The 16,470-nt window shown below is 37.4% G+C and overlaps 1 protein-coding gene across 5 annotated transcripts in view; it reads left to right on the forward strand.

Moving 5' to 3' along the window:
* Positions 1 to 16,470, forward strand: part of MBD5 (methyl-CpG binding domain protein 5) — a 196,611-nt gene that overhangs the window by 171,078 nt on the left and 9,063 nt on the right. For all 5 annotated transcript variants that reach the window (XM_046658752.1, XM_046658748.1, XM_046658754.1 and 2 more), the window contains 2 exons: positions 1,083 to 2,291; positions 13,306 to 13,379. In XM_046658752.1, coding sequence (XP_046514708.1) covers positions 1,083 to 2,291; positions 13,306 to 13,379 — 1,283 coding nt within the window. The remainder of the gene's footprint in view (positions 1 to 1,082; positions 2,292 to 13,305; positions 13,380 to 16,470) is intronic.

Consider the following 16,470-nt stretch of genomic DNA (forward strand, 5'->3'; position numbering starts at 1 on the left):
AATAGTTATGGAGGAGAGTGATAGCTAACTAGAGGATCATAGGATTGATGGAAACAATAAGCCCCAGTTGGAAGCCATAAGTTCCTATAGACAGATACTCAGCATCCTCACAGTAGATACAGATAAGGCAGGCAGTTAAACTTATCCAAGATTTTATCTGGTAGGTGTAGACGAGGGGAGAATGGCAAGAGAGTGGTTGATGTGCTGATGGATCCCAGGCTCTGGTATAGAAGGGAAGGATGTGAAGACAGTAAGGGAGTGATCACTGTGGGGAAAATCTGAAGTATCAAGGATCTGGAGCAGCAATTCTTAGACAGGTTTGGTGAAATTAGAATAACCTCAGGACAGTTGCAAACTGCACTCATCCTTCCTGTCCTGACCATTGATATTCTTCCCTGGTGGGTATTCCCTCCCTTCACCTCTGCCCAATTGGGAACCACTTTTATAGAGAGCCACTTTCACTGTTGATAGCATGGGAATGTCCCTCAGCTGGTAGCCAGGTAAGGTTGAAGAGTAGGTGTTACTACCCTATCTGAAAACTTCAAAAATATAGTGTCATATCAGAAATATTTTATTGTTAAGAAAGGAGTATATGTATTTTGTTTTGTTTTATCTTGTATTGTATGTCACTTAGTTCAGTAGAAATATCAGTGAGTTAGAAATCATTTTCAAAATATGGTTGCCTCTGTGATTTGAGCTGTGCTGGTGACTGACTTGTTTCTCTCTTTGAATCCCAAGTTGCAAAAGGTATAATGACACTAAATACATGGAGTCATCACCTGAAAACATTTTGTGCCCAACCATCTCAACTTCACTTTTTCTAGAGAATGTAAAGTAGGGATGATTAAAAAAAAGTCTGTTGAATGATTTCAACCAAAGAAATGGTACCCAAGTATAATCAAGACACAAGTTTTTCTACACAGGGTGACTTTTTATTTCATTTTTGAGCTTTGTTCTTTCTTTATATTTCCTTCCTTGTTATATGTGTTTGTCTTTTGGTAAATCTTAAAATTATGGTCTTTCTCTTCGAAATCTTTAAATTTTTTTTCTCCCTTTCACTGCTTCCTCTCTATTTCTTTAAGGTGAGGATGCAGGAAGATGCAACTCTCCTAAACAAAAGAATAAGCACTCAGCCGGGGCTCACAGCACTTCCTGAGAATCCGAACACTACACTTCCGCCTTTCCAAGATACATCTTGTGAGTTGCAACCGAGGATTGACTCATCTCTTGGTCAGCAGGTGAAGGATGGCCTTGTTATGGGTGGCCAAGGTGATGCTTCTGTAGATGCCATTTACAAGGCAGTTGTTGATGCAGCCAGCAAAGGAATGCAGGTTGTCATTACCACTGCAGTCAACAGTACAACTCAGATCAGCCCCATTCCAGCTCTGAGTGCCATGAGTGCCTTCACTGCTTCGATTGGTGACCCGTTAAGTCTCCCCAGTGCTGTCAGTGCGGTCATTCATGGACGAAACATGGGCAGTGTCGATCATGATGGTAGGCTGAGGAATGCAAGAGGGGCCCGGCTGCCCAGGAATCTGGACCATGGGAAAAACTCAAATGAAGGAGATGGGTTTGAATATTTCAAGGCAGCAAGTTGCCACACATCCAAAAAACAGTGGGATGGGGAGCAAAGCCCTGGAGGGGAACGAAACAGGTGGAAATGCGAGGAATTTTTAGATCATCCAGGCCATATCCACAGTAGTCCTTGTCATGAAAGGTCCAATAATGTCTCTACACTGCCATTTCTGCCTGGGGAACAGCACCCAATACTGTTACCACCAAGAAACTGTCAAGGGGATAAAATTCTGGAGGAAAATTTCAGGTATAATAACTACAAAAGAACTATGATGACTTTTAAGGAGAGACTAGAGAACACTGTGGAAAGATGTGCACACATTAATGGGAACAGACCTCGACAGAGTCGGGGCTTTGGAGAGCTGCTGAGTACCACAAGGCAAGACCTCGTCCTAGAGGAGCAGTCTCCAAGCTCCTCAAATAGTTTGGAAAGTTCTCTGGTCAAAGACTACATCCATTATAATGGAGACTTTAATGCCAAAAGCATTAATGGGTGTGTGCCTAGCCCTTCAGACGCTAAAAGCATTAGTAGTGAAGATGACCTAAGGAATCCAGACTCCCCCTCTTCAAATGAGTTGATACATTATAGGCCAAGGACGTTCAACGTTGGCGACTTGGTCTGGGGCCAAATCAAAGGACTTACTTCCTGGCCTGGAAAATTAGTAAGAGAAGACGACGTTCACAATTCATGTCAACAAAGCCCCGAGGAAGGGAAGGTATACCAATCTTTATCCATTGTCAAATAACTAACCTTTGTTCAGATATCAATTACTATTTTTTGTTATCATCACTTTGGATTCTTTGGATTTGAAATTAGGATTCTTCATGACTCATTGAGGTCTCACAAGCTTCTGGAGCGTATAATGAAGAGGGGATGGTTATAGTCACCAAAATGTCGTATCAACAAGGGGTGAGTTGTGAAGCATTTGTAGATCCCACTAGGGCTCAGGGTGGCTCTAACCCAGGAACCAGAATTTCCAGATTCTTGTTAACTCTGCCTTCCTTCCCTGCATTTACCTAATTCTTCATTCCGCACACAGAGGATGAAGGCAAGTGGCAATGACTGGGAAAAAATCTGGTGGCTTTTGGAGTCCAGGAATGCAGCAGAGGAAGGGGCCCTCCCAGGCAACAGAAAGTGCCAGGGGAGAGCCTCTCCTCCATGTGCTTACGTGTGACATTTAGAGCTGGGGAGAGGGTAAAAGCGGCGTGGAGTTGCAGCCATTTCTGGAAGCAGCAGGTCATGTCTGAGTTCAGAATGCTGTCTCCTTTCAGGAAAAGTTCTAGGCCTTTATAACATATGGAAATGTTTAACCCCAAAGTCTGGTTCTACTTAACACAATCTGATCATATAAATTAAATGAAAACTTCTCCATGAAACTACCATTCAATTTAGAAGAAATTAGTAGGGGTCTTCTGGGCTTTATTCCCCCTCACAATTGGTAGAATTGGCTCACTAGGCAAGAAATATTCAGAATGTTTAAAGTAGACAGAAAAGTTTATATTTGACCGGGAAGAAATAATTATGCACATTCCCCACATATGATGAAGAAACATATAATTTTTCACCTCCTTAGGAAATAAAAATTACTCTTACAGGTACATATTATTCTCTTAAAGAGCATATTGTATAAAACTATTTCAACTCTGCTCAAACCTCCACTGGCACTTAGGTTTAATGGCAGGAAACCAATAGCATTTTTGTCAGCACAATAAAAAGATTGTCTTTCTCCAAATGACCGGGAGGTCCTTAAAACTCGTTGCTTATGATGCCTAATATATACTTGTCAGGTACACTCTGGGCATTATGTTTCTACGTTTGATAAGAAAATGAATTCCATACTCCCTAGTCAGAAAACTTTTTATTGTCTAATCTCTCTGAGACCAGACAAAACATTCTTTATGTTGACAAACCTAAATATTTTTGACATTTTATTCAAAAAATAATTAGAAACAGCAAAATTGGGCTTTTATGATATAAAGGGAACTGCTACAACTACAAGATGTAGACATTGAACTGTTTTACAATCTGTGTGCAGATGAAACTGTCTTTTTTATGTGGCATTTTACAAAAAACTTAACTAAAGAAAAGATTATGACCTTCCTTTCCTGGAAACATTCTTCCTGTCCTAAATGCCTTGTCTAAATATCTTTTTATGTCCTCAGGAGAATAAAGGCATGTACTTTTAACACATTTCACGTTAAACTATGGTCCTAATCTTCTGATTAGTCTGTGTTCACAAACTACTGAGATTGAATTACTCACTAATGTTCGGGCAGATACCCTTAAAAAAAAGTTGTTATCTAGAAGTCCAAGAAACATGAAACATTTATGTTGCTTCATTTAAGTAAACAAATAGTATTCATTCACTATAAAATAATAATACACGTTTCAAAACTCTGGATTCTTCTTTGTTATTGTAGGCAAGAGATGAATTCCTAATAGGAAGCATGAAATTGTTTCTCTAAATTCAGATACTCCCCCTACCATTGGCTAACATTGTAATTTGGCATTCTCAAAGCCTTGATATCAAAATCTTGATATCAAGATAGACTAAAAATATTTTTAGTAATTCAGAAAAAATCATTTAAAGCACACATTCAGAGGTGCAAAATTGAAAACATGTAATAGTAACAACACATGAAATATTTATCTATCATTAAAAAGCAAGGTATAACAGCCTTAAAAGCTGCAGGGCACTTAACATTTTTAGAAACCTCTGGTCTTTTTAGGACCTACCTCACTTTTGCACATAAAAAAATCAAAGTACTACTTCACAAGCACTGTTTTTTCTCCTATAGCTCACACAACAAAGGAAGGGCTTCCTCATATCTTATTTAATGATACCCAGCGAGCCAAACAGTGTTCTCAGTTTGTAACACCAGAAAAGGTGAAATTTCAGACACAAGTCTGTCTGACTTCTAGCCAAATGGCTTTTGCCTGATATCTTGGTAATAATCCTGTTTCATCACGAAAAAAATTAAACTATGTTCAATATCTGTGTAAGACAAAGCATGATCTATTTGAAAAGATTTCCAGTAAAACTTTTTAAAAATTTGTACTCTTAGTCAAGTGAGCCAATTATGATGTAATTTTTATTTACATAGAACCCCTTAGTCCTCAGCAGTGTTTGAGAAATAAAATCCTGTGCATTAATAATCAGACTTCAGCTTTTAAAAAGGTAGACAGTGTATTAGGTTCCCCTCTATACACTGTGGTAATAATGCCTGACGTTTTAATAAAGTCGAGAGAGAAAGACAGAGACCTACTCCATAAAGAATTTGTTTATTATAGTAAAATCTTATTAATTCTGTCTTACTAATGTGGAATGTGGGACCATTTCCCCTAGTGTTTATCTTTGTAGTATCTCAGAAGAAAAGGTTTGCTAAACAATTTTCTTACACATTATCATGTTAAACTTTCTTAGCCTTTCAGTTTTTTATACTATTTGTATATCCACCAATTTTAAATCAATCCAAGATCCTGTCAGATCTCTCCAGATAAAATCTACGTTAACTCAAGTGTTAGAATAGATTTCTTATACACCCTCCACATCCCATAAACCTGTCATTTATTTTCTGTTACAGTCTTTGTTCTCAACAAGCCACCTCAAATTTTTTTCAGAAGCAGGCAAAGTAGAAAAATAAGTAAGTAACAGTATTGCAGATTACTAATTCAAAGCAAGCCAGGCACCTCTGTGTTTTCAGGTTGCATGAGTGGTCTTTGATGTGAGGGGTCCATGCTGTGATTGGAGCACTGATACCTGCCCGAGGCTGAGGTCTCCATGTGTCCATAAGTTGCTACTTTCGCAGACTGTTTGTCGTTATAGTGTAAATGACTTGGTCAGTTTATGATCTTAGAAAGGCATTTTTAATCTTTGGCGGGGTGTTAAATGGAACAGAATTACTAATAATGCATTAGGAATGTTCTGCAGTTTCTGATATTACTTAAGAGGTTTGATTTCTAAACGTCAAATACACAGTCTACAGAGAACTAGAGAGAAAGCAGGATGTGGCAGAAAGACACATGGGCTTTGGGCTTTCTGACATGAGCTTGATCTCAGTTCTGTCAGTCACCTACATGGTCCTGGGTAGGAATTTAATCTCCCAGAGCTATATTTTCCTCATCTCTTAAGTGGGAATATTAATTCCTACTCAGAGTGAGGTTTTAGGAATTAAATAAGATACCATAAATAGGTTACCCAGCACATGAAAGAGGCTCAGTAAAAATTAGCATCCTCATCCCTGTTCTCTGTTTGGATTCCACCATTATGAAATTGTGGTAATTTGACCTTAGTTATTGTTCACCTGTGCACTATCCTTGAATAAAGGATTTACTAACCAGGTTGAGAATGAAAGGATTATAAAGAATCTATTTAATGAATGAAATAGTTTGTAACTATTTTTTATGAAGTTCAGCACATCGCATACAAATTGGCGTATCTGATTATAAGTTAATATTAGCTGTTCATGTCAAGAAGGAGTTTTACTTGGAAGCATTTTAAAGCACTTTGTTGAGAGGACTTGAAAGTCCCCCTTCTCACAAAGCTTCTAAAAGAATTAAAGTCAGACTTTCTTCCTCTGCCTTCCTACCCTACCCGCTACATGCAACAATATTAATTAGTGGAGATTTTTAACAGTCTAAAAAGTTGTCTTGAATCACAGCTATATAATACTGTCCCAATGTTGAGGCCATGTGACAGCGCTGAAGAATATTATGTACTTTGTATTATACCATTCAGAAAGTGGCATCTCCTCACTAATACATTTTTCATTAGTCATCAGTTTGTAGTGAAGTATATTTTGAAGATATTTATACTTTTTCTAAATAAATGGTGCTAGTTTCTCTCTGAACCATGAACCCTTTGTAGTTGGAGGTTCAGTGGCCAGGAATAAGATCAGTGCTGTGCTCCAGTGCATCGTTATGGTCGGAGAAATGCACTCCCAGATCTTGGCCTAGTATTAAGGAATTCTTGGGAAGGAAAATGGCTTCTGTTGGCATTACACCTATACCCTATAATATGCAAATATTTAAAGCCTGTGCAATTGTGGGGGAAAATGGTTATCTTTATGTACTATGTTTCAATAATTATTTAAAAATAGGAAAAATACTCGTTTTCTAAAATACATTTTGTAATTATCATTTGCCATCTTTGATCTTACATAAACCAACCTGAAAGGGTTGACTCTCAAGTAATAATCAAGAAATAAAGTTCTTATTTTTTTCTGAGTAGATCATTTTCACTCTTTTTGAGCATTGTCCTGTTAGTCTTCATATTTCGTTTCTCTTACATTCAATGTGTATTCTGACTCAAGCCAAATTTAGGAAAGAATTTATTGCTAGATTGGCACCAAAATGTTTCTTTGCAATGAAATGTTTGTTGTTGTTGGATAGGTAGAGACATCTCCTGATGACACAGAAAAGTTCTCCATTTCAGTATAACGGCACCTGATTAAATGAGGATGTGTTTAAAAGGAGGGTGTAGAGACTCTTCTCTAGATCCACACTTTGGCTTTTTTCCATACAGTTACATTTGTCAGGTGGAGATAAAATAGATCTCTGAATAGTTGTTCAAAACAGACAAAACTCATCAACCAAGTTTATTTGGGGACAATACACTTTCTGTATGTCAGTTCAGCATCACACGCACACATATTTTCAGTGTGGAGCAAAACCAGAGAGAGCTTACCGTTGCATTCTGGGGATGTGTAACTTAAGAAATTGAGCCTGGAGACTAAATTTGAGAGGTGTGTCTTCCTGTGATGTTTAAACATTTTACTTTGAAGAACATTCTTTTTGTGCTTGATTTTCAGTGTTAGCTGTTTATATTCTTTGGTATTATAATTCTCTGCTGAAGGTGTTCTTTGTATATTCCCTTTGCTTAATATATTTTCTTAACCTCTACTGGAAATGAATCCTTTTCTCTGTACCCAATCAATATCCACAGTATTTGGGCTGCATTTTGGCTGCTAGGGCAGCGAGGGCAATCAATGCTCTATAGCAACAGGATCCTCTTGAAAAGGAAGGAAAATAGTTTTTGAAAAGAAATAAGCTAGATAAAATCCAGGCAAACAAAGTCGGTGCCTGATCAAAATTTGAAAGATAATAAAAAAAAAAATGAAAAGCTAGATAAGACCAAAAATGTGAATGTTAGGAAAAAGACTAAACTGAGTACAAAGCTTAGGTAAGACTATAAACTTTAGTGACTTGTGGAATATTTGATTTTTTTTTTCTTGAGCAAGATTACAGAGGAAAAGGAAGACTATCTCCATTCGCAGTTAACTGAGACCCAGCACAGAGTTCTTGAGCTTGTCAATACAATTTTCATGTGAATAGTAGCAAATGGAATCTCAGGTCTGAGGTAAATACCTCCTTCTGTTATGTGAACTTTTAAACAGTGTTTCTTTAGAAATACGAGTTTATCCAAAACATTTAATTCTATTTATATGTTGTGAGTTGATATGAAATGTGTTATAATATTTAGAATAGATTTGCTCTAGTCCTGTAGTATAGTTCTCTAGTACTTAAAAACACTGCTATCTAAAGTGAAGAAGAAAGAAAGCACACACACACACACACACAAAAGGCCTCAGAAAGTGCCACTGACTAAAATTGTAATAATGTGGATTTGGTTAGTTCATTTGAAAAAATGAGATTATTTATCGATTTTTTCACAAATACTATTGTTGGAAAATTAGATTCATCTTTTTCTGTCATAGTGTCACAGGTGAGTCAACTTTTTACCCCGAGTTACTTATTTATCATTAGTTCCCATTCTTTAAAAAATATTGAAATATTGTACTTTAAGTTTGAAGGACTTTTTCAGCTTGAAGATTTTTTTTAAATATTTACTTTTTTTTTTTTTAAGATTTTATTTTTCCTTTTTCTCCCCAAAGCCCCCCGGTACATAGTTGTATATTCTTCGCTGTGGGTCCTTCTAGTTCTGGCATGTGGGATGCTGCCTCAGCGTGGTTTGATGAGCAGTGCCATGTCTGCGCCCAGGATTCGAACCAATGAAACACTGGGCCGCCTGCAGCGGAGCGTGCGAACTTAACCACTCGGCCACAGGGCCAGCCCCTAAAATATTTACTTTTTAATAAATATTTGATAATAATGAACCTAATAAATGCCTCATATTTGCTTATTGCTTCATAGCTGTGTTTCCCAGACTTCGGATGAAGTTGCATGTTACCTATACTATCAGTTAGTTAAAATTTTTCTTTATATTCATTTACTTGTTTATTTATTCATTCCACAAATATTTTTTGGACACTTGTTATGTACTAGGCACTCTTCAAGCCACTTTTTAAATAACTTCTTCAGTCTTATTCTAAGGTGTAATACATGTGAAATCTAAGTATAGTGTTTTTTGTATTTTTCTAATACAAATTTACAGGAAAGTATAACTATTAAAAATGTTTAGGGGCCAGCCTGGTCGCACAGCGGTTAAGTTCACACATTCCACTTTGGTGACCGGGGTTCACCGGTTCAGATCCCAGGTACACACCTACGCACCACATGTCAACCCATGCTGTGGCAGGCTCCCCACATATAAAGGAGAGGAAGATGGGCACAGATGTTAGCTCAGGGCCAGTCTTCCTCAGCAAAAAGAGGAGGATTGGCGGCAGATGTTAGCTTAGGGCTGATCTTCCTCAAAAAAAAAAAAAAGTGTTTTAAAGTCTGTCCATGTTCCACCTAAAATAATTTCACATGCTACCAGTGGCACTTTGGGAAAGACTGCTTTGGTGTTTACAAAGCACCTTCATGTTTGTTGTCTTTTTAGATTCTCTCAGTGACCCAAAAAGATGTGCACAATTATCCCCATTTTACAGATGAGAGAACTGAAGCTCAGAGAAGTGGCATTCCTAAGGACACAAGTCACAGGCAGTTAAGCCAGGTTCCAACCCTGGTCTTCTAACTCTAAGCTTAGGACTCCTTGTATTATACCATTCCCCCAAAACAGGGGCTGATGATGTAGAAATGGGATGGAGAAGTGAAGGATGAAAAGGGGAGCTTGAGGTCAGCTGTCTTATCTCTGCTATGAAATCTGTGATGTGGCGTGTGCTCTATTCTTTGACCTTTGTGTGACTGACAGCTTTGCCTCAGCACTAAGTAGCAGCAAAGTAATCACCAGGAGACTTAATCCTGTTGTCAGGATTAAAGCCTGAGGGAATTTTACATCATCTCTAGTTAACTGGCTCTATTCAAAAGTGATCTCAGTTCTTCGATTCAGTTTCTTCTGATATATGCTATCCCTCACTTTCAGAGGGGCAGTTTGGCTCTCTGAGAGGTTTGGGTCTCCTTTTGTCATAGACTTTAAGTTACTCTTGAGATACACTGCATGCTGCTGTGCTGGCCCCAAATCAAACTTAATGAAATTACCAAAGGTCTAATATGTGCCTTGTGAACAAAATAAGCAACCAGAGATTCAGACTTGTTCAGAAGACTCTTAAACCTCCACCATATAATAATGTCTGGCTCTGTGAGTATCTTTCTAACCTGACTGAACAGGCTATAGGACTATTTATGTTGAAGAATTATTGTATCTAAAGAATTTGAGTAACTGAAAGAAGGGATTTAGGAGTAAAAAATATTCAACATATGTATATATTTACACATGAGGTAAGATGTGATTTATAAATACATATAAATTCTGGGTATCTTTTTCTAATTTTTAAATGACATGTGAAAAGAGTTATACTATCATGGCCGTTACTATTAGCACCATCATTATTAGAATGAGAATATGTGGGCAGATTATGAGTAAAAATACATTGGAAAGTCCTACCCCAGTTTCTCACCAAGATAGGAATTAAATAATTTATGGAACTCCTGGCTTGTGAAGGTACAGGAATATAAGATTATAATTGCAGATTAAAGTATTAAATGTCTTATTACTTGCTCCTTCAGTGTAAGTTTTATAAAAAGTATTTGTGTGCATTTAACCTTTTTAATGTTACATTTATGTATTTGGTTTCCCAGTACTTCCTTCATTTACAAGTTAGCTAAATAATTTATGAGGTAGTGTTCATTAAATAATTAAATATGATTTCTATTTGACTAGTAATTGAATTTATTTTGTTCTTCTCTGATACTGTTTGGGGTGGGGGGGTATCTTTAAAGAGTTTCTTAAATATTGTCTAAGTCTATGAATATTTCCCCAGAAACAACACATACTCTTCATGTATTGTATTTCACAATACACTAGAGTACTAAAATTCTGAAACAAAATAAACTAAACATTTACCTCTGGATATGTATGATCTTGTCTTATGAAAAATACACAGAAATGTGTATCTTATTTATATTTAGTTTTGGAAAGCACCATCGTTGCTTTCTCTGTCAAGGTCATTGAATCCTTTATAAATAACATAGTTCATTACGAGAGTAACTTACAGCCTTAGAGGCAAATGTAAGTGAAGAAATCATGGTAGAGAATTAGATCAGAAAAATCACCAGGAAATTATTCAAGCATAAAAAATTTTTTAAGATAAATTTGGACAAGAATTATCTGAATTTCTATGAAAATATAATTTGATTTAAAATAATTTGACCTAATTTTTTCAGTATGTCTGTGCATGTGCATACATATAGACATATGTATATACATATGTGTGTGTATATATATGATATAATATATATAAAATGACTACATTTCTATGTATATTAGAGTTGGTATGGTGGAGAGAGGTTCAGTGCTATGGAACCAGACAAGAGTTTCAGTGCTGGCCATACTACTTAAACTTACTGAGTCCCATCTGTAAAATAACAAAAATAATACTGGTTTGCAGTATTACCATATTAAATAATAAAATAGTGCCTTTTACATAATAAATGCACAAGAAATGTTTTTATTGCCCCTTATTCCTTATTTAATTAAAAATAAAAATTGAAGATTTATAAAAATAATTTGACCTAACAATTTTTGAAATTAAGACCAAAGAGTAAGTTTTCACTGTGGTGTCTTGCTTTGTTTCACTGTGAATCTGCTTTCTGTTGCCTGCATCCATCTCTTCTGAGATCTCTCACTACCCCAGTTTGTGTCTAATAGAAGTTTATGCAACAGGAGAGCTTCCTTCCTGCTGCCAAGAAAGTCATTTAAATATAAGTGGAATTAGCTATAAATTACATAAATGTAACATGTGAAACATTTTCCGTATTCTTTTCGTGTGAGTAAATACAAGATGGAACCTCATTTCTAACATGAAATATGAAAGCGTATCCAGGCACCTTTTTTTTTTAAAACGGCACATGGATATGTTCAGCTTACTTAAGCTTTTCCAGTCATCCCAATAAGATACTTTTCTTCATAGCTCCTGTAAGGTGTTACTGGAACGAAGTTATCTCTTGTTCTGGCACAGAATAGATCACCTATCCCCAGTGAACTTGTGCATATAAGATATTTTGATCCTTTAGGACAAAATACAAAAATCATGAAAAGGAAAATGTTTCTATTATTTGACTGTTTTTCTCATTGAATAATTAGCAATGCTTGTTTTCAGACTTGATAATGGAAACCCTTTGTTAATCACTACTGTGTACTAGATTTGAGCTGCCAAAGAAAAATTATTTATAAATGATATTCATGAGTAAGGAAGATTTAAAGACAAAAGTTAATAATTTTCTTGCTTATTAGTGTTTATTTTCTTACCCATGAGGCACTTTTGGCAACCTCTCAATTTTTATATAAAAGTAGCATAGGGTGGGGAGAAAACTGGGTTAAGGGATAGCTGGGGGATTTGCCTTGAAGCTTTTTACACAGCAAGCAACACTGTCTTTACTTAGATTTTTTTTTTTTAAGATCAATAAAAATAGCAATGTTTTTCTAAAGGTGTTTTTATTCACAAGTTGCACACATGTTTTCCTATTTATTAATTGTTTTTCTTAGGGGATGTGGCTTGGAGAACCATGATAGAGATTACTGGAGGCACCTCCCCACCCCTGAAATCCCCCAGCCACCATTTGGCAGCCGCCCTGTGATGAGGTAGTGGACTTCACACAGGCTTGCAGCGACAGAGCAGGCCAGGGGAGAGGACGTGCCCATAGATGTAGCAACACCCTCTTCCCACGTCAGTAAGGACTATGCATGGACCACTGCCCCACAGTTTTGTGGTCTCTGCAGAGCCTAATACATTCTAGGTAATAATAGCTGCTCTGTACTTGGCTAAGTGTTCAACATGACTGGCTGCATTTTAATTCTCACAGCAATTCTAGCAGGAAGGTAGGTATTATTGTCCTCATTTTAAAGAGGAGGAAACTGAGGCTCAGAAAATTTAATTGTTTTCCTCATGCTAGGAAGCAAGGAGGTCAGATTCAGACTTCTCTCTGTTGGCTCCAAAGCCCCGACCCCTTCACCAACCACTGCTCTTGTCCTCCCCTGATGGAATACAGATTTGCAGTTGCTGAGCATCAGGCAGCGGAGAAAGCAAACCAAGATCTCTGACTGATATGTGTTGTGTATTGAAGGTTATTTAAATTCCAAGTTTTGTTCTTAAAACACTATTTTCAAAATGTTGACAATTTGAAAGCCAAACAGTCTTTTCCATCGATCTTGCAGCCTGGAGCCACGGAACCAACCTCTGCCTGAGCGAGGACAGGACATTTGACAGGATAGTGAAAGTTTTAGCCTCCTCTCCCCCAGCGCAGAGCCTACTTGTACAGCAGGAAAGTACAAACAGTGTTAACAATTGCAGGTCTGGGTAATGTGGTTTGGTCTTCATACCTTCTCTCAGGTGGAGCCGGAGAAGTTGAAGACACTAACAGAAGGTTTAGAAGCCTACAGTCGAGCCCGGAAAAGGAACAGAAAGTAAGCACTATTTTTTTTTCTTCCATTTTGTTTTTCAAGGATATAATTTACTGGTTCTCCTCCAAAGGGACAATGAAATCTGACTGATTTTGTCCATCTTGGGGCCTGCCTAAAAATTATTTAATAGTTATCACCAAAGAGAACCATTATAGACAAGCCGAATTAGCTATTACAGAAAATGTTTTCTTTTCTTAGTAATTTACACTGCAGTAAGATTTCCCTCTTTATCGGCCCCTTCCTCACTCCCTCCATCTCCATCCCTCTCATTTAGTGGGAAAGAAAATATGATTAATATTCTCAACATGTAGCAATTAAATGGTCTCTGAAAGTGCAGCAAAAGTTTATCCACTTGCAATTCAAATACTTTGGGGCGAGATACCCCAGTTGTACACATGTAAATAATTTAGGCAGATTAGCTGTTAATCAAAGTGACGGTAAAAAATTTTTTCTTGGGGCAGGGGCAATAGGTTTCCTTTGGAGTTATAACAAGAAGTTGAACTTTGGGACATTATTATTCAAGTTTTTCTGGATCTTTATATTCTGAGTAAAGATAGTATGGACAAGTAGGTAATGTTTGAAACACAATTTCCACTGTAATGCAATGTAGTTTTCTGTATCATAACTATTATTTCATTTTATGGTAGAGAACTACAAATGTGCTTCTGTATTATGTACTTGGAAAATTATTTTAAAATATATGTAATCAACATATCTGTTCAGTTACTATAGTTTTTGTATTATCAAACATCCAAGAATTACAAGATCGGAATGATTATTAGTGTATCTGTATAAAAGGTTTATGTAATGATATAAATAATGTCTGTTAAAGGACACTCTCTTTCTCTTAGTGGTGTCTTCAAAAATTCTTGCCAGAGGTAAAACTTTAGAACTCAACAAATCTTGGGGAGACTCTCTTCACCTCACTAGAATGTCTGATAAAAGATGCCAACTGCAAGGGGCAACTCCTGTGCGCCTGTGTTCAGGACTCCTTTGGAAGATAGCAAGTGGGTACTGGTCGTGGCAAGGGCCACACTTCCCATGCAGAGTTTAGTATTGGGATAATGCCTACAAAAGTTAATACAAGGCCAGGATGAAAGGAAGAAAATTGCAAATTACCTACATCACAAATTTGCAATGGGGCGTTTGCTATAGAATATTCAATGGTACTTGTTTATTTCATGTAAAAATCCCTAAAATCTTTCCTCCAATGAGGCATGACAGCTGGATTATGTTCAAAAGTATCCAAAACAGAGGTGATAACAAAGAAATGAAATAACTCCTCCAAATATTTAGATTTACTGCCTTGAAATGAGCTTTATTTTCCCATAAATTTGCTATTAAGCAATTTCTGAAAGGTAATGAGTAAGAAACAGCAATTTGAAAACTTTTTCTTCAAAGCCAGTTTACTATTTGTGGTGAATTTATATGAGTCCTAAGTGGCATTATCTAAAGGAATGCTCATGAAACCATAAACTTGGACTACAGATTGGCAAGGTAAAAGAAGAAAATGTGAAGCACATGTTAGTAAAAACAGCTTTATTTATCATACCATTGTCTAAGTAGACTGACTTGCCTTGTAAATGCCCAGTAGAGTACTTTACATTTTGCTCATGTGATTTAAAATCCATTATTTTATTCTCCCAATCACAAGATGGGCCAGAATTACTGAGCCCATTTATAGATGAGGACACTCAGGCCCAATGGCTTAAATAATTAGTTGAATGTAATGTACAAGATAAATGATGTGTTGGACTGAATCATTTATTTAATCATTTATTTATTCCCCAATTTAAGGAGACTAACTTAGCAAAAAAAATCTGTGCCCGGCACAGTGCTATAGTCCCTGGAGCTCACTGTTCAGTGAAGGAGACAGATACAAAAACAAAAATAATTAAAATGTTAAAATTACAGGGCCGGCCCTGTGGCCGAGTGGTTAAGTTCGCGCGCTCCGAGTCAGTGGCCCAGGGTTTTGCCGGTTCGGATCCTGGGCACGGACAGCACTGCTCATTAGGTCACGTTGGGGCGGCATCCCACATGCCACAACTAGAAGGACCCACAGCTAAAATATACAACTATGTACTTGGGGGGTTTGAGGAGAAAAAGCAGAAAAAAAAATTGGCAACAATCGTTAGCTCAGGTGCCAATCTTTAAGAAGAAAAAAAAAGTTAAAATTACAATGACAGCAATGTGTATAGTGTGTTTTTGGATCATTGAGAAATGACATTAAATTCAGGTAGAAGAATGCTTGCTAAATAAGATGATATCTGAGCCAAGCCTTACACATTACATAGATATTAGCCAGGCAGAGGAAACAAGGACCAAGATGGGGTGGGTGGGATAGTGCTGAGATGAGACCGGGAGTTGGATCTTGGGACTGTAAGGCGTCGGGTAGGAAATTGTAAGGGATGCAGACAAAGGTGTGAGCAGGAACCAGATCGTGAAGGGCCTTATAAGGGCCCATCGGCTCCTTGATCCTATTGGGAGTGTCTGAGGGGACTTGTGGTTGGATTTTCACTTCTGACATGGCTGTGTGGAGGGTAAATTTTAGAGGAACAATACTGGAGACAGGGAGATCATTTCAGAGGTCATGGCAGAAGAGAAGGGAGGATGAGGACTCAAACCAGGAGGGAAGCAATGAGGATGAAGGAGAAGGAATGTGGTCAAGAAACAGGAGGTAAAAGTGACAGAGCATCGTGGAGATTGACTGGCATGTGAAGGAGAGCAAGTAATCAAGGACAACTCTCCAGTTTTTAGCTTGGGTGACTTGGTGGGTGGTAGACACACTGACTGAAATGGAAAATACAGGAGAGAACTGTTGAGTGCAACGTGTGGTGCCCCTGGATAGGTCGGACACGCAGGTCTGAAACTGGGAAGAAGTGGTATTTCACTATGTAAAAATGGCTGCAATCACACAGAGATACTTTGACCGATTTGAACAGTGGACTAAGGATTGAACACTAGGGCATTGAACACTTACTGGAGATAATGAAGAAGATGAGAAGAATGATCAGAAAGGAGGAGGAGAATCAGGGGTGGGGGAGTAGGGTGTTAGACGCCAAAGACTAAAACCTTCCAGGATGATAGAATGGTC

The sequence above is a fragment of the Equus quagga genome, chromosome 4 (genome assembly GCF_021613505.1).
Source record: "Equus quagga isolate Etosha38 chromosome 4, UCLA_HA_Equagga_1.0, whole genome shotgun sequence".
Taxonomy (NCBI): Eukaryota; Metazoa; Chordata; class Mammalia; order Perissodactyla; family Equidae; genus Equus; species Equus quagga.